Genomic DNA, 23,332 nt, shown 5'->3' with positions numbered 1-23,332 from the left:
TTGATGTTTTCCAAAAATATAAACAAGTGCAAATACGTGGCATTTTCTCATTCTCTTCCTCTCGTTCACTCCAGCATGCCATTTCCAATCATTCAAAAACTGAATATATATCTATATCTATATCTATATATGTCGTTTTATGTGATGCTGTCTGTGCCTTTTGTGTGTGAGAGATGCGGGATTTTATCGAATCAGTGCGCGTCTTTGTTGTAAATTTGTCTGCATTAAACGGTGTGGCGTGCATTGTTTTCATCTTGCTTTTGCAAAATTTTCAACGAAAATATGATTGAAGTCTGTGAATGTGTATCGAATAATTAATTGAGACGGTTATGTTTTTGTTGGGTTTTATGTGTGGCAACATGTCTCGAGACCAATGCTGTCGAAGATACGGCAGCATTGTCTGAAGCCAACCGATATACGCGGATGCATAGCAATTGTGTGTTGGCAAATATAAGATGTTTTTATTAATTATTTTGACAATTTAATGGATATTGATTTTGATGGCAAATTGTTTTTCTTTCTCCAAACCATCATTGTTCGCTCAATCCGTTTCAAACTCTATTGACGGCAATGTTGACGACAATGTGAAGAAATGCTTGTCGAAATCAATGTTGTTTAGATCATACCATATTGTGGCATCGTCTTGTCAAAATTGCAGACAAGCTTCTTGTCGTGCATGTGCTTCAATGCAGATGATGCTCTCCCGAACCCAATAAACCAAAGCAATACATCGTCGGTCGTTAAACTTCTTGTCAAAACGGATGAATTTTTATCGCTGTCAACAATAATGAATTGTCTATTGCTCTAGACGCTCATTCAAATATAATAAATTCTTCCAATCCCTTCTTTTCTTATTATGACTTTATTTACAAATACATGCATAAACTAATATTGATACGAAATTCTGAACGAAGAAGAATACACAATGTTCTCTGTTCATGTTTTTCTTCTTGTTGTTGTTTTTTGAACAAATTTATAATTGAATTGTCATTTCTTTTCCTGTTTATTTTCAGATTGTAGCATTAGTTGAAGAAATCTCTAGACTGAGAAGCGCATTGGCCGCATTGCAGGAATCGCACAATCTCCGGATACAACAGCTCGAAGAACGTCTTGAATCCAAACGACAACACATATCCAGACTCGAATCACGTTTGGACAAACAATCCGACTACGATGACGTTAAAACGGAAAATCGGTAAGAGCCACTTTCGCTCTATTTCTGTCATATTTTTTATAGTGGAGAATGTGTTGGGCAACACTTGATTCACGTAAACAGTTTCCATCCAAAATCAACATTTGTCCTTTCGAGACGAAAGGAAAAAAACAAATTTTCGTATCACATGTAAATTGCACTTGTTCGTCTATTGATAAAACAGGTCCTAAACGGATTCATTGTGCCGATGCCAACAATATGTATCATATAACGTTGAAAGCAAATCATTGCATCAATTTACATCTTTGTCGGTTTTTAAACATTTTTTTTTTTTCGAAACGATATCAACATCAAAAATTGCCGACTTATTCGATGCCTTCAACAAGGGCTGAACCTTAGTGTTCTCTGCAATAAAAACATATTCGAAAAAAGATTTCATTTTATGATTGTTACAGTCGTAAAAATCACAATCACTTTCATTGTACCGAAAAAAAAACCGTCCGAACCAGAAAAAAAATCATACCCATCAAAAAAAGGATATTCGAACGGCAAATATATAAATAGTGATAAAAAAAAACATTTTTGTTGTAATTTTTTTATCTTTTCAGATCCGGGGACGTACAATCGGAATCAAAACAATTTCAAGAACTACTATTGGAGCGAACCAAAGCATTGGCCGCTCAAGCAGAAGCACTCAAATCAAACTCAGATGGTAAGTATATTGTTCAAACACGAACATTGAACAATAAAAAAAGAAACATGACAAATAGACTGATACACAAATATTTATTCATAAAGTTGAAAATATGAAGAAAGCGCACTTTGTTTGATGCTATTTTATGTACAATACATTCTATTCGGCCTTATTATTATCGTTTATGTTGTTGTGTGTGTTTTTGATTAAATTCAGCCTCTTTCTCTTCTCAATCTCTCTGTGTTTGGTGCAAATTAATTTTTTTTTAATTGATTTGATTTCATCAGATATAATCGAGTGTACAGCCTTACGTGTATGTATGTGTGTATGCGTATATGTCTGTTCGTGTTCAAAATGATGAATAATTATAAATTCTTGAAAGCGAAATGCATTCAAAGACTTGGTTTATTGTAGCCGCACAAATTAACAGGTTATTTGCTAATTAAATTCTTTAAAATCCGCATATTTATCGTAATATTATTTGGACGACAACCAAACAGAAAAACAAACATTCTCACATACACACACACCCGTCATTCGATGCAATTAATGGCCAAAAAAAAATTTTGTTTTGCGTTTTCTGCTCGCTCGATCTTGTTTCTCTAATCATAATTCTGCAAATTCTGCCACAACAAAGCCACCACCAAAACAGGCAATACAAAAGAAATTAAAGGTAGAATTTAATCATGTTCTCACAGACAAACACAAAAATCGTTTATTAAAACAATTATATTCCGTAGTTGCTCAATAAATGAAATCATTTTATTGTTGCATTTTTTGTTGCTCCCTTCGAAATTCATTCGGTGTGCGCGTTCGTTGGTTGCCGTGTTCTGTTGTGGTTCAGATTCGTGCTTCCGAAAAAGGCAGAGAACGTTTATAATTTTATCACGATTTAGAAGAAAAACACCAACACAAAAATCGAGTGGATTTTGTTGTCTGCAAATGTCTTAGCACTTAGCAATAATGCTGAATTATAAATGTGCATAAATAGATTTTCCGCAACATAATGAAATAAAGTATTTAGAGTTTTGCATGTTGTAAATTAAATGCAAACATTTCTATGCACTTATCTCTCTCTCTCTCTCTCTCTCTGTTGTACGTATCGGCGAAGAGATTTTTTCCGCGATTCTTGTCAGTTTGCTTCATATCGTTTGGAAATGTGTATGTGTGTGTTGGATGTTGCTGATTCAAACAATGAAAATAATTTTCCCATGCACCGGTTCTTTGGACCGAAGTAGTGCGCACTTCGCCCTTTGAACAGATAGAGAAAAAGATTGGTTGCACCGCGACCAACATTCATTTCTATACACGGCAAAACGCACCGAAAAACATTTTACATTTGCACGATATTTTATTCAACGCAACAACGGTATATTCGATACACACAGCAGCAGCAAAGCGCAAATATTCATAAGATATTTATACGCAAAGGTATGAAGAAAAAAAAAACTTTTGAACTCGAACAAAACTTCTTGCCGAATGTGCATTTAATGTGGTGTAGTAATTCATTTTTCGAATGACGATTTCCATTCATTCATTTAGAATGAAAATTACACACACAATATGGAGATATTTTGCGTGCAGCTCAACGGCTTTAGCAAAGTAGACGAGAGAGAGAAAGAGAAAAAGCGTTTCCCATTGGCTTTAATTGCCGTACAAATCAAATGGAATGCCATAAAGAAATATAGGTATGGTAAAGCCAAATGCGTAAGAGAGTGAATGAGAGAAAGAGATGGAACGATCCATTGCTGACGTGATGTGGTAACTAAATGAATAAAAAAACCTTTGGCTGACTTTAATTCTAACACATTTTATCGATTAATTTCCCACCATTCAGTTACAGTAGTTGGTTTGTGATCTCGATGCCAAAATAGGCATATAATACAAACAAATATTCGTTCTTGCTTCGATTTGTTGTTGTTACTGTTTTATTTTTATTTTTCTTCAAATCACTTTGAATTTATCGCCCTTGAACCATTTAATCCATTGTTTTACCGTCGACGGTCGTGTAATTTTTCCCATACACTTATTATATGGTTTTTTTTTTGTTTTCTTCATTTCAAAATTCAATCATGTTGTAATCGTGCTCACAGACACACACACACAAACACTGAAAACAACCACTAACCATTTTTTGCTTGCATGATACAGATTTGTTTGCAATGATGATATGAAGAAATCGGTTGTCAGATGTACACGAAGAATGATGCATGATTTTCATTACTATTTATTCAATTCTATGGCATTAATCAGAAAAACAAAACAAAAATGAGATAGAGTGAGATAGAGATAGAATAAAAAGCGTACTATGTAAACAATGACATGCACCGTTCGACAAATGAAAACCCAATATCCAATGGTTGTGTTCAAGAATGATAAAAAATGAACGGAATTAAGACACATAACATTGAATCAATTGTTTTCGCAATTAATTTATTAATAATTATTATCGTTTTTGCTTCGTTTCACAATCCATAGTTTTGTTTCTTCCATGCACTCATGTAATTTTGAGACATATCATGATTGCAATGATTTTATTTTTAATTTGTTCACATTATTTCCCACTTTGATTTTTATTTCTCTTGCTCTCTGTCTCTGTCTCCATCTTTCTATCTCTCGCTCGTTTCACACAATTTTATTGAGATAAAGACATGTATATTGCATGTTGTGTAGATTTCAATTCATTTGGACATGATTTAATATTTTTTTCTCTCTTCTCATTTTATACTTGAATTAACTGTAATATTCAATCCAAATTTCAAGTATAATTGGACGTGGTGTTTTGTAACAATTTCATAACAGTTTTTTTTCGTTTTCGGTTTCTTTTAATAATAATAACAACAACAACAATTCTATAAAATATACCATTTTGTATCACCACAATTTAAAACCGAAAAAAAAATCTTTTAAATTCCTGTCCACTTGAATTATGTGTGTTACAGGCGCATATTCAGCTGTAACCATTCCACAAGAAAATCATGCATCCCCACCGTCAACTGTCACATCAGTAGTATCGACATCAATGACAAATGCAAAAAGCGCCAATGCATTGGCGACGGTCGGTCGTAATAGCAATGATATGATATTGGCGGCGGCGGCTGCCGGAGCTTCGATATTACCAACATCAGCTTTGCATAATGTCGAAACATTTGGATCGTTTCTTGGCGAAGAAATTGTCTGCAATTGGCGTAGAGGTTTTGAGCTTCCGCCGTCTGTTGCACAAATGCATCCAGCGGCTGCGGCTGCAGCAGCAGCAGCGGCAGCTACAATGCAATCCAACTATCTTAATTCGGCTAATGAAACGCATCGTTTAACGCAACAACAACAACATCAACAGCAACAACAACCACAATCACATAACAATAGCATCAGCCAAAATGCCAAACCCATGGACAACCACACAAAAACTAATTCGCTTTCAAATTCTTTAGATGATCATGGAAATCGACAGGATGACAAAAGTAGCCATCATGATGCATCGTCAACAGCAAGCACACCAATTCTACAGGATTCACGTTACGATGATAATCAAAATGGTGGTTTAACGCCGATGTCATTGCCAATATCAAAAAGTCCACAAGAAGATAATAATAATCATTTGGGTGCATTGCCGCATGGACCAAGTTTTCCACTTGGTTTACCGTTCCATCATCAAATGCAAGAACGTCCACATTTTCGCTTCGCCGACGAATTACAAATGACATCCGGTTCAATGACTAGCCGCCTCGGCGACTCACTTATACCAAAAAGCGATCCAATGGAGGCCAAATTACAAGAAATGCTTCGCTATAATATGGACAAATATGCAAATCAAAATCTCGATACATTGCATATATCGCGACGTGTACGGGAATTGTTGTCCGTACACAATATTGGGCAACGTCTATTTGCCAAATATGTGCTTGGATTGTCACAAGGCACCGTCTCTGAACTACTATCAAAACCAAAGCCATGGGATAAACTCACTGAAAAAGGACGTGACAGCTATCGAAAAATGCATGCCTGGGCATGCGATGATAATGCCGTTCTATTGCTGAAATCATTGATTCCCAAAAAAGGTAAGTGCAACTCATTCTATATCTACTTGTATTTTGTTTTTTTTTTCTCGCTCAAATATATATTTCATTCGCATTAAATCCATTAGACAACAAAAAAAAAGAACAACGTGACAGTTTAGTTCCTTTTTTCGATTTTTCTTTTCGAAAACAATATTTTTCCGATGACACAATAATGTTCGAATTGTGAGATTATGACAAATTTTTCATTTGGTCTCGTACACACGTTTTTTTCCGGGGGGTTAGCTATTATGAAAATGTTTGGGAATAAATCGTCGCATTTAGACAGTTTGCTAATCACCTTTTTTTGTTTTCAAAGTTCGCTAAATTCTAATATGTGAATATAAGTTTAATCGGTCTCTGTTGACACTGTGTGTTGCCAACTTTTTCATATATGATTCCATGCCACTATACAGACAGCAAACAAAAAAAAAATCGTGAGAGATAGAAATAATAACGAGTTTTATGAAATGAAATTAAAAATTGGTTTTATTTGATGTCGAAAATTTTCTCTCACATAATTCTCTCATTCGGATTGCCATTGTATGTTCCCCGTTTGTATGCCGGAATGCGTTTGCAACCAACCGTGAATATAAATAATCATAATGGCGTGAAGTTTTCGAAGTCAAATTATTGGAACTATTCTTAATGCACTCAATGCGACTATTTATTCGGCCACATTATTGTCATCCGAACATTGTCAATCGGAATTAAGAGCCCGATCAACACCTAACAACACACACATTTATGACAATGATTTTGGTTCCACCACTTATTTCTTGCATTGCATCTTGTACATTCTTGCTTGCTTGCTCTCTCTCTCTCTCTCTCTCTCTTTCACACTTTGTGCTTGCAACCACAATAATTTTCATAGAACGGATTTCCGATTCATACTCATGCTCATAGTTCTGTGTCTTTTTTTCTGTGTTCGATTCACTTTTTTTGTTCAACTGCTATTTTGGCTGTGTTGTGTTCGCGTTCAATAACGTTATTATCGGGATCAGTCAACCATACGCCGGGGTTTTCTTTTATGAATTCATATAAAAATAATTGGTCCGCGTCTATCTATCTATCGGATTTATAATCCTTTTGAATCTCAGCGCTCACTCAATGAACTCACCGAGAACGAAAATTACATTCAAATCTACTACAGTACAGTACATTTCGGATGAAGTGCACATTTGCTTTTAGACTCTCTCTACAATTACTTTGTCGGTGCACTGTTTTTTTTTTTCGTCATTCGCATCAAGTAGATTGAGATTAGTGAATTGGCAATTCGTATTCAATATCGCACCGGTTCATAGCCACCATATTCTGTATTCCTATCGAGAAGTGGTCACTGATTTGTCAATCATCGTGATTCGAATCTATTGAAAAAAGTGAATTTTTTTCTACAAACAAAAAAAAAATAATCCATCGCTTGGTATTCATTAGATTTTCAACTCATATCTTTCAATAGACGCATTCAATCCCGTGCGGCCTTTCTCATCGCAAGTCGTGTGCTACCACTTGACAAATGAAAAATCCATTTCATCGAGTTCATAATTTTTTTTTGCGACTGTTTGTCTGTTATCAGCGAATGTCGATGGTTCTTTCATATACTTTTTTTTATTCGCCGCACAAAACAATTTGAAATTCACTCAGACTCAGATATCCTTTCGAAATGGGCAACTTGTGAAAAAAAAAACTCTCTTCTGAGCTCGAACAAACGTTAACCTTGTGATGTGATCCGATTATTAATTTCCTGAGTATGTATGCGGTCGATCGAACGGTGCATTGAATGCCTGCACTCTGACTCCGTGCAAGTTTTACAGCCGATTCCATATCGAATGAATAGAACAACGAAAAAATGTCCGACTTTATTTACCTTCACGTCGTTGCAAATCGTGTAAATGCACTTTTTGTCATTCATTCGATGACAACGAAGGTACCGAGTGGCAACAACAGCAATGTCATACTTTTCCCAAATGCATTCAAATGCCTGTCGACTAAACTGTGTATTTTACCACCGATTTGTTTAGTTGATTCGATTCCAATCCCCCCACGTATTCGGTGCCTGCAACGATTGAACTTTTCAATTGATTCATTTAGTTCAACACAACGGATTTATGCGATGAGGACGCGATTTAGCGTGTATGCAAACAAGAATTATGAGTGTAGAATCTTCTCCGGCCACACCGTCATTCTAATGCACTTGGCTTCAAAATCGAATATCGCATTTGGAAAAAAAACCGGCCGAGGACAAAGTGAAAAACAAAAAACAGGAAACGAAACACAACGTATTATGACAGTTTAAATATGCAGCTATTTTTTTTGTATTTACAAAACTCGATATGGATTTCCGAAATGGGCGAAAATATTTCTGGCATTTTTCCTTGATATTTCGTGGTCGACAAAATTTCAAACTGAATTTTAATCGGATTGATTCACAACTTCAAAGAAAATTAATTACAAAAAAAGAGACACGGTCGTAGGAAAGAGTGAGCTCGAAGAATGCGGGTCAATGTTTAGGTTAATGGAATACGCGCTAATTAAATGGGAATTTTCTATTACGGAACCATGTTTTCAATGGTAAATGCCTCAAGCGAAACAAACGATGGTGTTTCATTATGTTCGTAATTTTTTTATAAGCATATACGCAATTTCCTGATCCAATAGTTTAACTAATGGCGTTACTTCAAAGGAAAAAAGGGTTAAAACCTACGATATGATGGCAAATTAAGGCTTCAATTAAAAAATACACACGAAATAGATTGTAAATTGAAAGAGATAGAGAGGGAGAAAATGAGCCAAAGAGTGCCACATTTACAGTTATCTAATACAATAAAGGATCAAAAGGTCAAACGAATGAATTTTCGAAAATGGTTTAGTTTTTTGCCAAATTGGTTGTTAAAGAAAACTAAACGAAAACCTGTTTAGTCGGGACCGAAAAAGAATGACCGTTCCAGCATCATAAACATATTTTGTTTTCATTCACCGCCCCGTTCCAACAACAACAATAGCAAAAAAAATCGATTTTCTCTCCGCATATTATATAATACTGAATTTATTCCATTTTAATGTTGTGTCAGAAATACGTTGAGTACCGGACTTCCAGGCGATGAAGCATCTTTCTCTTTAAATGCTCATGCAAAAATTGTATATTTATTTCAACAATTTAATATTCAAGAAAATTTTCCGAATTTTGTTAAATACAATTTAGATTGTTTCGTCGAATGAGTAAGTGTGCTTGTTCGGCATTCGAATGAAGATTTTATTCGTAAAAATATCTCTGTGGTAAAGTTATTTGTTTTTTTTTTTTTTTATCAAAAAATACAAAGTTTATTCACAAAAATAGAAATGAACACACACTTAATGGTGGACATTGTTCAACGATAATAGATTTGAACGGCAACGGGCCGAAATGATTTGAATGAAGTATGGATTTGCCAGCCGAAAGCCATAATGAACGGATGAGATAACGAATGGGGCGTACATCATTCTCAGTGTGAGAAAGGGGTCTGGAGGTGCTTGAAATTCGAAGATTAGATAGCAAATGTTATGTGTTCAACCAGCATAATGTAGTTATCGCTTAAAAATAGGGTTTTTACCCATTTTCAAAGGAGCGACTGCAGTTTACGTGAGCCTCATTGAGCACTGTAAATAGATGTGTCGTCGGTCAAGTGAAACATTTGCTCTCCCGCTCTCTTCCCCATCGGCCCATCTCTAAAACTACCAAAACTACCATCGCTCTCAATGACGCCAAAACCGACAATCCGAAGAACGGAGCAAACGATGAGGTGAATTTCGGAAAATTCTAATGTTACAAAATTATTCGTCTACCCATCTCCAGTGTGCAATGCCCACGCTCTTCACCAATTATACCAAAATTCTTGTGTGCTCACATTTGTGATTCGTAGAGAGCATGGCATATATAGTTTGAATTACACACCACACATTTTCTATAAAATATCGAAAAAAGGACCAACAAAGAAATATGTATATTGTCGGTCAAATCCATTTATGCTATGTGTGTGTGTGCATGCATTCTTTTTCGGCCATCGTTCATTAAATTTATCTATTTGAATTTCCATTTTCACATAAAACAACAGACTTTTGCAATTCGACGAGTTATTTCGTTTTTAATGAACATCGTTCGTTATTTGAATGAAAGAAAATTCGGCAACTAACATTTTTGAATGCATCAATAAATTCAGTAATTCAAGATGAATAGGACGAGGGAACGAGAGACTGAGATAGTTACAAGAGTCCTTTTTCGGATGCGTGTAATTATCCAATAAATTTGTGAAGGTCTTTTTTTTTCTGCCGGCAGAAAGTTCAGATGCCAGGTTAATTGTTCGATAATACATTTTTAAACGCATGTAAACGAATTCACATGAATAAGAGATGGGGGCGGGAGAGAGAGCTAGAGCGTTGGCCAGTTTTTAATTAAATGTCTTACATTTCATCGGATAGTTAATAGTTGGTTTCGAATCAATTAAATTAATTTGTCGTTTTAAATTTTATGGCAATATAACGAGAAAAAGAGATAGAGCATAAAGGAATCTCGCAGCATGTACATTTCATAATATGAAAATGTTGGCAAATCGCTTAAATTCATTTGGAAGTTGAATTTTAGTTTTTCCCATTTTTTTTCGGTTACTTTAATGTTGAATCAAACATTAATCGTGTTGGCGCATCGCCAATTTATTGGACGAGAAAACATGTGTCGTGCGCATTTTTTTAAGCGATCATTTTTCAACGTAGCGGAAAATAAAACTTTGTCATTTTTATTGCCGATGATAAATTAGAAAATAAATAATTTAGGCGTTTTAAAGTTGAAAACACGGTTGATTCTCAAAAAATCGAATCTGATTAAAGATTTGTATCTGGGCAAAAGTGTACGTGCGAGAGCGAGAGAATAAAACGTTAAGGGAATCGTTTCTTTAACATGATTTAAATATTGTACACGGTTTTTAATAAATTTTCGATTACTTTAGTCTCAAAGGCAAACAAGCGTACGCTTGTAATTGATTGCTCGATTTTTACTGCAGAGAAAGCGCGAGAGAATTACCCTCGCATTGATGTTAATGTCGTATGTAACTAAGAAGGCACGTTCATTTCCGATGACATCAAACGATTTTTTTTTCATTTCACGATACACACTTTTCTACCTCGACGATGAAATATTTACTCATAACACAACTTTATCGTTTTCATTCTTGTTTGTGAACTTTTTTTTCGCTTGATATTTTCAATTTGATAAAGATTTCTGGCTGAAAAAAAGGAAGAAGAAGAATTCCGTGTTATTCCTGTCCCCTCGTCATGCAAATTTTCCAAGAACGATTGAGTGCATGTTTTTATGATACACCGTTTTTTGACGCATTGATTTGGAATATTGAGCTCAATTTAAAGATTTTTATTTTGAAATGCTATAGATTTAGAAAATCCACTTGAGCCGCACGTATTTTTCATCCATGGTGATGATGTAATCAAAGCCGACCAATATTGCTTTTAATGCGAATGAATATTAATCACTTTGTATTTGTATCGTTTCGACTGCGTAACGACATCAAACAGAACGATTTTCAATTTAAAAAAAGTCACATCAAGAAATAATTTTTGTGTTCATATTTAGCGTGCGCTTATTTTATGATTGAATTTTCATTGGTTTTTTTCGTCATTTTATCGCATCGACATCATTTAATTACGTTTCGCTCTCAATAATCATCATCATATTCAATCGGATATTATTATTTCAAGATATATGTCGGCAGAGAGTGGAGTGAGTGAAGAAACGCAGACACACATCATTTTATGTTCGAAAAAAAGAACGACACATGATGCAATTCATTCACAGAATGTATGAAAATGAGACGAAATCGGTTGAGAATTGGAGTTCACTTACGATCAGGCGGTTGGAGTTTCAATGAGCACACACACACACACTACATGCATTGAATAAACAATATTCAATAAACAAACATGCTATGTTTGGATAAGCGATCGATGAAAACACCATGTCTCATCAACAGTTGTTTTCAAAAATGCCGATTATATGTTTTGCCTGAAAAAATTCTTACATGCAAGAATCTTGTAGTGCAAATTCAATGTGCCATTTATTTGAAAGACTTAGACGTACATTAATGTATTGAAACATGATTTTTTAATTATGTGCTTTAATCTATGGAAGTTTTTGAAAAGAGCCATCATCCGTTTTTCGTTGATTTGCGCGCACGCTCAAAAATATGCAATTAACCCGACAATGTTCAAATGAACAGAGGCAATTCATTGTCTTTTTTTTTCTGAAGAAAATAGTTGATGATTGAATTGTGTATATGCGCCTGTCAGTTTACATTCGAACTTTATGTATCTCATTAGTGTCGTCGAATGTGTGTGCGCGCGATTTAAAAGAAAAAATATATTCAATTATTATAGTTTGAGCGCAACAACAAAATTGCATTAAAAAGAAATAAAAAAAAGAATTTACGAATGTGTTTGGTTCCGGTTGAAAGCGATTGCTTTAGAGAGAAAAATAAATAAATGACAGTAAGGGAGAAAACTAGAAGGTAACAAAGCATAAAACCACAGAAATAACCAATGTTAAAAGCCATTGTGTGTATTGTTTTTTTTTTTTTTACTTTGTGTTCATGCCATCATTCGTATTGAACGTGTGCGAATGAGCGATGAGCGATCACAGTGAAAATCCTTTTAAATAAAATGCCACGATCATCGCACGATTGACACAAGCTCATTGAATTGAAAATTACTGTACGCTGCAGTGCAAAGAGCAAAAATACAGCAATTTACGTCTGATCGTTTTAAATGCGGGCGTGCTACATGGTCTATTGACTCTGATGAACAACACAATACATCACCGAACAAGGCAAAAACCGATTTCAATACAGCAAGAAGGTTCAGCGTGTGTATCCAAGAAAAACAGCAATAATTCTAACTGACACCTTCACCATGTCCATCCAATTCAAACGACTTTCGATTTGTAGAAAGATCGTCCGCATCACAAACCCGTAGAGGGGAAACAAACGATCGACGATTGGTCAAGAACCATCAGCGAATTGTTCAATTATAGATCTCTCTCGCTTAGCGGTGTAATTTTAAATAAGCGGGAATTTTAAAACAAACAGCGTGCGCGCGCGCCCGCACGCTCAATCGCATATAATTTGTGTGGTGTGCAGTTTATTGTTTTCGATTTTGGTCGTTGATTGTTTTCTATGTTCGCATTTGATTTGTTATGTGTGCGGTTTTTTCCTTCATCACTTCGAATATATTAAAACTAAATCTATTTTGCCCATTGTTCTATTCTCAGTTAGCTGGACGTGTGTTTTCGATTTTTTTTAATTAACCGCCGTCCATTAACGAATAGAGGAAGAAGAAGAAGAAGAAAAACACGCGCGCTAGAGTCACACATTGTTCATCGATTCATTCCGGCTATTTCTCTATCTCGACTTGGGGTCTATTTTCATTGTATACAATATCGAACATGTAATTCACAATCATTAACCATACAGGTATTTTACATTGTATGTGACTTTGTGAGTGCTGGCATTCGTTTTTATTTTATTGTTTTGAGACGATTTGAACACCAAACTAAATATTTTTCAGCTTGCGCGCAAACGAAATAAAAAAAATACGATTTTGTTGTTCTCTTTCCGATTTGATGAAATAATGAAAAGAGAGAGCATTGTCGAGCGAGTAAGCGAGAGCGCACGGAATTAAACAAATGCGACAAAAAAAACTATAAAATGAAATCGTCGTTCAGCTTGAACGCCTTCACATTGAAATTAATGACTCATATCGTTCGATGGCTTCCAAATAGCTTTGCGATGGTTTTGGTGCGACGCACTTTAGTGAATATCAGCAAATTTGAATAAACAAAATATTTCCACCGCTTTTTGGCCAAAACACAAAAATCCACTAACCAATTTTACATTTTCCGTGTGTTTCCAACTGAACAATACACTCACCTCAACACAAATGCGAGATGAAAGAAAACGCGTCAATTGCTGTTCATGAGACAACCGAAAGAGAAGCAAAGTGTAAATAGCACAACGATTGATCGAATAATTAAATTGAATTTTGATTGGATATACAATTATATATTGTGTGGAGCTGCACATACGCACACCCAATAGCCACCCGACTGTTGAATGCCGATACGATATTGATTCGCTTCTGCTTCACTCTATTCCACTTCATTATAATTCGAAAGGCAATTTATCGGTATTGTATATAAATAGACTGGTTGTTGATTGAATGGCTATTTAGTCCAATCAGAGTTGATTGCATGCGTTGTGGTTACAACGCAATGCACACATCCAATTGACGAGTCATGATTCGCTTCGGCTCAAGTACATTTTTTTTGTCTCCTTCCACTTGTACTTGATTGTTTCTGTTCTCATGCGATCGCCAACGAATTCGATGGTGCAAATAAAAATGCGTAGTTTATGACTTTTCGTTTCGAGAGAAGAAAATTATTGGGCCAATTGGATTTTAATTTGACCACAATCATTTATAGCACCAATCATTGTCAATAAATTAATTAAATCAATCAATGCGATGAGTCGATGTTGATGATGCTCAAATACGCGAAAAGCAGACAAATTCATTTTGCGTTTCATTTTTCCTTTGAAGCCAATTAATGCCAGAGCCCGAAAGAATTCTCGTTAAATTGCATGCAATTGACGCTATGAACCAATGTTAGAGTTCACGTACTTTACATTTCAGTCACTTGATCAACATACACATGCATTCAGTCAGTCAACGAAGTTTAAATGCCATTGACATACGCGGCAACTATCAAATTCCGATGATGGATATAAATCCTTCAAGCAAAACATAAAAAGAAAAACAAAAGAAACAATACAACGAATCGAAAGACTGTAATTATAATGGGGCTTTTTTCGTTCTCTCTTACGATTTGAATCGAAGATATGCATGATAATTATCGAATCGGTTGATGCACGATGAGACCATGAATGATAAATATAAACGGAGATAGAGAGAGTGCATGTGCGTGTGGCACGAATGTGCAACCGTCACTCTCAAGTGATACAGTGCATTGAATGAGTGATACTTTTACTTTCTTGGCGACAAACCAAGAATTTTTTTTTTTTGTCATCGATCCACAGACCGTCGACTGTGCGAAGATAGCGATGCGTCGTCACTTGTAATAACAATAACATGACGTGAGCACATACACGCACACACACACACAACAGACAAGAACAAGAATGAAAAACAAATATTTGCGATTTTAGAATTCGTACGGAGCAAAATCGGAAAATCAAACGACGTTCGAACCGACACCGAAATGAGCGTGTATAAATTAATGGTATTTCATTGGACGAATTCGAGAGTGCATTTTAAAAATATGCATTTCATTTCATTATATTTTTGATCGCTTTTGATTATTTCGCCACGTTTGATGAAAGACAACGCAAGCGACGCAAAAAGAGAAAGAAAGAAAGATAGACAGACAGTTTTTGTGGTTGATACAGAGCAAACGAAAAGAATGAAATCGAAACTATGATATGTCTGATGCAGAAAGCCGAAATAATGAAAATCGCCATCAACAATCGTCGTTGTTGTTCAATTTGCATTTATGTCTACTTGAGATCTCATTTTCTCGAAATTCAATTAAAAAATAAATTACACTGAATGGTTTTTGTGTTTGTGCGCGATTTTTTTGTTTTTTTTTCGTTCCTTTTTTCTTCATTTAATTCGATCTCATTATTAAATATAGCTGTTGTTTGTAAAATACGCGCAATTTATTGAATTGAGACAGAGCCGTTTTCCGAATCTTTCCCTTTTCTCTCTTTTTCGCTCTCAATTGAAAGCGAATAAAAGGCTGAAATCAAATCGAAATCATTTTGCCAATATATTCAAAAGAATGTAATTGCATTGCGGCGCATTGTTAATGTATCAAACATTTAGTATTTTAGTTCATTTGGCATTACCTCAAAAGTAATAAATGTTTGTGTTTATGAGGCGTTTCGAACTGAAAACACAATATTCTCTCAAGCAACAACGTTCGACAAAAAAATGAACACACCGAAACGCCCGTTTTACAAAGCAAACATATTACGTGCCAATAAATAGCCTAACGCACAATTCACCCAAACGACATCGAAATGAAGAGAGAGAGAGAGAGAGAGAGAGAGAGAGAGATCAAGACAAACTAAAAAGAAATCACTTACAAGCAGACAATAATCGTTATAATATTTCAATTGAATGCATACAAATAAAACGATTAACGATAAATTTAGCCGTGGCGAAAATGTCAAGAAGAAAGTGGCCTTGTTTGCAACACATTGAGACTCTCACTCGTCGTCCTGTGTTATTGTCTCTCTCTTTTATTCTTTATTTGCGCGCACGCTCGCTTTTACTCGCAGAACATTCAATTTAAAGCATTTTCCTTTCGATTCTTTTTAAATAGAAAACTGAATGTTCGTGACTGGCAAAATGTAATTAGCAATTTCGATGAACCGAACCAAACGTAACCAAACCAAAGTCTGGTGATTTTCATCATTTGATGTGATGACATATTTGTCACTGACAAAAGGACAGAACAATCTTGTCTCAGACTCAATAAATGCAGTTATTTTACATTTTGATAAAATCATTGACTTCGCCTTGAGCCTTGTTGTCAGTGCTCATTATATTATTGAGTTGGCGATTTGAACTCATATAATTCGTACGTTAAATTATAGAACTCAATAAAAAAGTTGACTTTATTGAGACTGCAATAGAGACAGTGAGAAGGCATCAAGGTAATCAGTTTGATTCTTTCTTTCTCAAGTCACTTCGGGCAATTTACTTTGAACAATTACGCCCACAAAGTGCGCACAAATTTTTCCATTTTTCTTCTTCTTCTTCTTTGACTTCGGTATGAACAATAAAATAAACCTTCTACTACCATTGCCACTATCGCCACCGCTGCCAAGCTATCTAGCAATGCCAACAATGTTGCTGCAACTTTAACGCACCACAAATCTTATGAGATATATTTATTCCGTTAGTTTCATAATGCGATAAATATGTTAATTACCTGACAATAGCACACTTTTGAGCAGATATGCAACGAACTGAACTCAGCTCAAGTTTTGTGTTCGATTCTCTAGAGTGGTTGTGAATATGATGAAATATCGTGAAATTTTCAAAGCGCTTTGCGAGAGAGCGGGCGCACCGAAGAGATATCATCGATGAGCGCACTCCGTAAAAATCCTTTATGGGCAATAAAGCGAAAATCTTTGAAAAGCCATAAAAATGAACAATTTATAGTTTTATGACATACAATTTTTTAACGCAAAAACAGAACCAAAGCAGCAGGTAAAATGCATTCTAAATCTCACGGCATACACCAATAGAAAACCAAAATTCATTTATATAATTTAAAATGTTGAAATCTCAAATCAGCAGATTCTATGAAAATGAGTTTTTTTTCTTCAACAAAACTAAAAAGCCATTGTTCGTGAGTGAGTGTGTGTGTGTCTCGCAAATTACGTTTATACCATGTGATTGCAATGCATATTTATACACAAACCAGTATTTACCGTTGTGTACCATATTTTACCATAAAAAAATCATTTATTATTTTTTGGCGAAATAATTGTTTGCACAAAAACCGAAAAAGAAAACATATTGTCGCACTCGTTGTGTGAGAGAGATTCTTATCAGTTTCGATATATTCGGATGTCTTTCGGCATGAAACACCGTCTATTTAAAATACACACACACATACTCAACGAAACGCGCATTGCACAGGTTATAATTTCATAGAAGTTGTCGTCGAAGCTAGAAAGCAATTTTTCCTCAATTCCAAGTTCTGGATCAGTATCATAGACTGTGTACGACACAATTCAGTGCATGTGGCACGTTTTTAATTGTATATTATATCGGTTCACGAAATACGTGTTTTTGTGGTTTTTGTCTCTCGTAATTTTTGCCTAAAAAGGCACCAAGACCATCTAGAGCGAGAGAGAGAGAGCAAAATAACAAATTTCAGATGTTTACAGAGTTTTCCAACGATATGTTGTTAGTTGCAGCATTGTCATTAAGTTGTTACACATACACACCAGGAAAAAGAATAAAAAAAGAGAGAGAGACACACACACAAAGCACTTATAAATTTGTTCGTATCTTTGTATATATTATTTCGCGTTTTCATGTTTATCCGTGTGCCGAAGACAGTTTTTGAATTCGGGACAAAACGTTGGAAGGGTGCAACCGATAGCATGAACAAAAAACAAAGCCAAAACGTAAATAAATATGCATAAATACAAAATTTCTTAAACGGCGGCGCAAAAGAGAATATCACACAATCACAACAAAGCAATCCTCTACATCCCGCCATCATTGTCGCTTGTTACTTTTTGTTTTTGAATTTTATTCCTTCAGCCATTCCACTGGAAACGGCCTTTTTATTGTTATAAATTACAAAATTATAAATTTGAAAATTTTAAACAATTTTTTTGTCGTTAGATCCACCGTGATTTTCGGTGTTGTAAATGTTGTTATGCTATTGAATATATTTTAGTTTCGGTTTGGTGTATGTTTTAGCCACCATCACCGCCGTTCGAAATGAGCGCGTTCGCACAAAAAAAAAACGTGGACGTTACGATGCGCTCGCGCGTCATTACAATAATTCATATTTTACCAGGACCTCTGCAAAAACTGAACACATTATAATTTACATATTCGGTAATTAGAATCTTATATACATAGCATTAAAGTATTCGTATCGTAAATGATAAAACGAGTCGAGTGAACAAGAGAAATATTATTATAATAAAGAGAAAAAGTGAGAGAAAGAGAGAGAGAGAGAGGATCGAGAACTGCAGCGCGATTAAACCGAAAGCAATTTCCAGATCAAAAATTATTTGGGTTGTAAAGGAAACACGCGCACACGGCCAACGACACCAAAAACTACAAGCGGTTACATAGCGATTATAATGTATGCGATATGGTGATGAAGTCAGCAAATTGTATATAATTTTTGCAGCATTTCATTGAAATAAAAAAAAACCACAGAGAGAAAACGAGTGAAAAAGTTGTGCTTCCGTAATCTCATTTTCGGTCGCTACTTTCGGTCATTTTTCGGGTGACATTCTCTCTACACCCGTTTGCCGACTCGCGCTCTTCATTCCTTTTCTCTTTTTTTCGTTCATGTGCGCAAATCATAAATTAATCCAGATAATGAAAAAATATATAAATTTTAAGAATATCTGAAAACAACTTCGAATTAATTGTTGGAAAGTGAACGATGGACATGGTGAAAGGAAAAAAATGCAGGACATTTCATTTGGTTGGCGGGTTCCGGCACGATATTTTACTCTTCCTTGTTTTTATTATTAAATTAGAGGCCATTTTTATAATCGTTTTCCACTCAAAAGAGCCGCTCTCTTGCATTCAACTGATTTTGCTGATTAGCCAAGCGAGTTTTTTTCTTCTCTCTCGTGTGTGTGTCTGTGTGTGACTGTGTGTGCATTCTCCACTTCTCTTCCTATATATGTCATTCTCCTTTCGTGCATTAATTTATGCTGAAATTCTGCATGAAAAATGGCAATTTTATTCGAAAACAACAATCAAATGATTACAGTGATTAAATAAAATTTCAAACGCAAGTTAAGGGAAAAAATGCAGAGGAAAAAAACTTTGCATTTAACTTGACGGAAGTGCAGTTGGTAGAATGCAATGTTGATGCAATTGCACCACCACCACCATCACTGTCACTGCTAAACAATGACAATTTGAAATCTAGGCAATTTATTGGCAAAATTTTATATCGGAAAATACCGTGTGCACACATTTTCAGCACAATGTCTCATTTATTTATTGCAGTTTTATCTTTCGCGCGCACACACATACAAAAGAATGGAACGAAAGAAAAACTTTGCGAAACAACAACATATTTTCTGCATACACGCACAAGCAATTCGCCACAGCCTCATTCGAAACGATTTGAAAAATGCACAATTTCCCATATTGAGACAGTCAGAATTGATGTGTATGTGACACCCTGTGCAATTGTGCATATTATGCGAAACCATTGACATTATTTCAAAATGCAATAATAACAATCAAACTGAACGAAATTCGATCAAAGTATAGAGTTTACATTTGTTGTACAAATGGCAAATAGTCAACTTCGAACCGTAAACCAGTTTCCAACTAACAAAACAATTATCATCAATGGTAAAATAATTTTTCGTTCGCTTGATGGATTACTAATAAGCTCGGGGGCTTTTTTCGCTCTCTCTCTCTATACATATGCATATGCAATATGCATACATATTTATAACAATTTACAAGTTAATTTATTACATACGGTATAACATATCCGAAACGTCGTCATGTGTTCGCATTTACCGTGCTTTTCTCTCTCTCTCTCTCTCTCGCTCTCAATCCAACATGTGTGTGTGTGGTTTTTTGTGATCGAAATGGTACCGAAATTATTGATAAAAAAACCATAAAGCGCCAAATAGTACAAGCGAATAAAATACATTATACTCTCTAAATAGTTTTGTATCGTTCGTGAAAATGCATACCGAAAAATGTATATCGAGCGTATGCTCGAAATCAAAATGTGATTTACATATGTTTAATGGTTAAATCGTTTATATATTGAATTATATGGTCGCAAAGAATGCCGCATAATCGGTGTAAATCGATTTTGTATTGTGTATGGAGTGTTTTGTATTTCGTCAAATAGTTTGTGCCGCCAATTTTTGTGTCTTGATTGTGTATAAAAATCTTTGCCGTTGTTCGCGTGTGTGTGTATATGAATCGAAACAATCATCATTGTTTTGCTGGTTAATCACTAACCACAACATTATTAAACTGGCAATTACCGATTTGATTTATCGAAAAATACAAGCCACATCATTTGCATAAGTCTTTACCAATCTTCGATTAAATTTAATTGCCCAAACACAGTTCATTTATTTTGCCGCAAAGTCGTTGTTTGCAAACATACACACAAAATACGGTTTTCATCGAAACCTATAAATCGAATCGTCTAGCAATGTGGCGTGACGTCAAACGAATATACAATATACATACGTTAAAACCCGAAAACAACAACGACGACGAAACAAACAAACAAAAAAATTCCTTAAAAAACGCGTATGTAGTACACACATACACGATGGTGTAAAATGGAATTGAATGCGCGTTAGTGTGTGGGGGGAAAAGAGAGTATAAAATACGATTGAACGATTTTCGCTTGTTGCCATTGTGTACACAAATACTTTGCGCTTTTTATTCAAATGTTCGCATGAGTTTAACTCAATTTATTCCGAATGTGCTCTTTATTTCGCGGCGGCTTTTTTTTAATGTACATATACTTATATGTATTGCCGCCGACATTTGGCAAACCAAAATGCGCTAAATAGGCTTCGAATTACGAAGGATGAACACAGTCGTTGTGCGAAAAAAAAGAAGACGAAAAACGCAAATCACTTTTTTCAAATTGACTAAAGCAATAACATATTGAGAAACGATGTATGTAAACATGGCTTAATATTTACAAATTGATCGAAGGGTGAGAAGTTAAGATGTTTGACATTCGAACATAAGAGAGGGATTGGCACGTTTGTGTCTTATCCAATAATAGAGATACGTATGTATGTTTTTTTATCTCTGAAAATGATACGTCATTTACCCTCTTGAAATTCGATGATGTGAACTTTGACTCGATATCCCCTCGATATGCGGTTTGTCGTTTGGCCGCTCAAAAATCAATAGAACGGTCATTTTCATTTTTTTTACTCCTTTCTTATTAGCATTTTATTATGTCGGCGTGGTCAATAGAAATCAGTCTTGTAAAAACCGAACATAAATGAGCGGGGAGTCGACGGCGAACGCGGTGTGGTGAACGTGTGTGACAAGTGGACCTCAACCGATTGCACGAGTCAAATGTATTAATTGATCGCTTGCATTGCACACCCCATTCCAATGTGACCGAATGAGCTCGCGCTCGAAAACGTTCGCGATAATATTTATTCATTTCGAACACACATTCGTTCAAACGGATTTGTAGTGGAAAACGAATGGTGAAAAAAAATACGAAATTATTTAATCTTGATTGAAAATCACGCTATATACGACTTCGTCCTTTTCCTTGTTTTCTTTTTTCATCGCTTAGGTTTTTTTTGTTGCTGCTGTTTCGTTCCTTTAATCCGATAATTTCTTTGTTTTGTGTGTTATTTTTATTCTCTTGCTCCAATACTTACCGCAATCAACAATGTGTATGTGCTGGTGGTGTGTTTTTTTTCGGTTTTCTCATCTCCTTCTTCTCCCTCTCTTGCTCACTCTACTTTATACCGAATAAACACGACAAGCAGAATTACTATCGGAAAAATCGTATTGAACACACAGACATACGAAGAGAAGAAAAATGAGTTGATAGAGTTGACTTTGCATATTAAAACCATTGTGTATATTGGAAATATTTTCCGCCACATTGAAACATAAACTATTTCGTTCACTTCGAAATTTGGCGTGATACAAATATATTTTATCGATACATACTACGAACAATTCAATTCGATACGAATTTCGGTTTTTGAGCTCGTTGAGTAGCGCGCGATTCGTTCTCCCTTTTAAAGTGGCGTCAACATGAATGTTATATTGCTATTATGGCTTTCGTTGTTGTTGTATTTTATGTTCCAATGGCGAACATTATCAAAAGCCATCGACAAAAAAATTACATTCAAATCAACGACGACAGTCAATATCGGCCTCGAAATTGACTGAATATTTGCCGAATCGACAGAAATAATATACACACGCTTGACTGGCGCGAAATATGTATATACACACACATACACAATGAAATGTAGGCGAACTAATTTACAGCCCCACAGAAGAAGCGAAAAAATAGCTTTTCGCTCTCTTTAGCATAAAAAACTTCGACTTCGATTTATTCGTTTGCATATTTTTATTCTGATTATATTCGACTTTTTCCCCATACTTTTTTTTCGCTCTCTATTTCATGCAATTGTCAATATCCATTTCATGTTCGCTGTATTTTTTTTTCTTCTTCTGTGTGTCGCCATTCACATCATTTTGAATATTAAACTGGGGCAGCGACAAAAAAAATTATTATTGAAATGAAGAAATAAATTTTGTGTTTTTGTTTTGAAGTTCGTCTTTCGATTACCGTGTTGCAAGTACTGTTGTACTGGTGCGTTTATAAAGGTAGCGCATATTATAACAAGTGAAATCAATTAATCAGGGTGAATAAATTATTTCATTCATTTTGAATTTTATTTCATTTTTATTTTGTTGCGTTTCATTTAATTTTTTTTGGTTGTGTCTCTCTTTGTCAATGACAATAAAAATAAATTGACTGGGCATATTCCGAATTCAACTACCCAAGGAAAAAAAACAACTCACCCGAAGCCAAAAGAACCGGCATTTGATTTGAAT

The 23,332-nt window shown here is 35.2% G+C and overlaps 1 protein-coding gene across 4 annotated transcripts in view; it reads left to right on the top strand.

Annotated features, from left to right (window-relative positions):
- Positions 1–23,332, top strand: part of LOC116342831 (homeobox protein cut) — a 187,098-nt gene that overhangs the window by 154,177 nt on the left and 9,589 nt on the right. For 3 of the 4 annotated variants that reach the window (XM_031770594.1, XM_031770593.1, XM_031770595.1), the window contains exons 3-5: positions 1,014–1,195; positions 1,762–1,865; positions 4,790–5,905. In XM_031770594.1, coding sequence (XP_031626454.1) covers positions 1,014–1,195; positions 1,762–1,865; positions 4,790–5,905 — 1,402 coding nt within the window. The remainder of the gene's footprint in view (positions 1–1,013; positions 1,196–1,761; positions 1,866–4,789; positions 5,906–23,332) is intronic. The other variant, XM_031770596.1, reaches the window with a different exon arrangement.

This window comes from Contarinia nasturtii, unplaced genomic scaffold (genome assembly GCF_009176525.2).
Source record: "Contarinia nasturtii isolate CC-2019 unplaced genomic scaffold, AAFC_CNas_1.1 Cnas_scaffold_928, whole genome shotgun sequence".
Taxonomy (NCBI): Eukaryota; Metazoa; Arthropoda; class Insecta; order Diptera; family Cecidomyiidae; genus Contarinia; species Contarinia nasturtii.
This window is presented reverse-complemented; position numbering and strand designations above follow the sequence as displayed.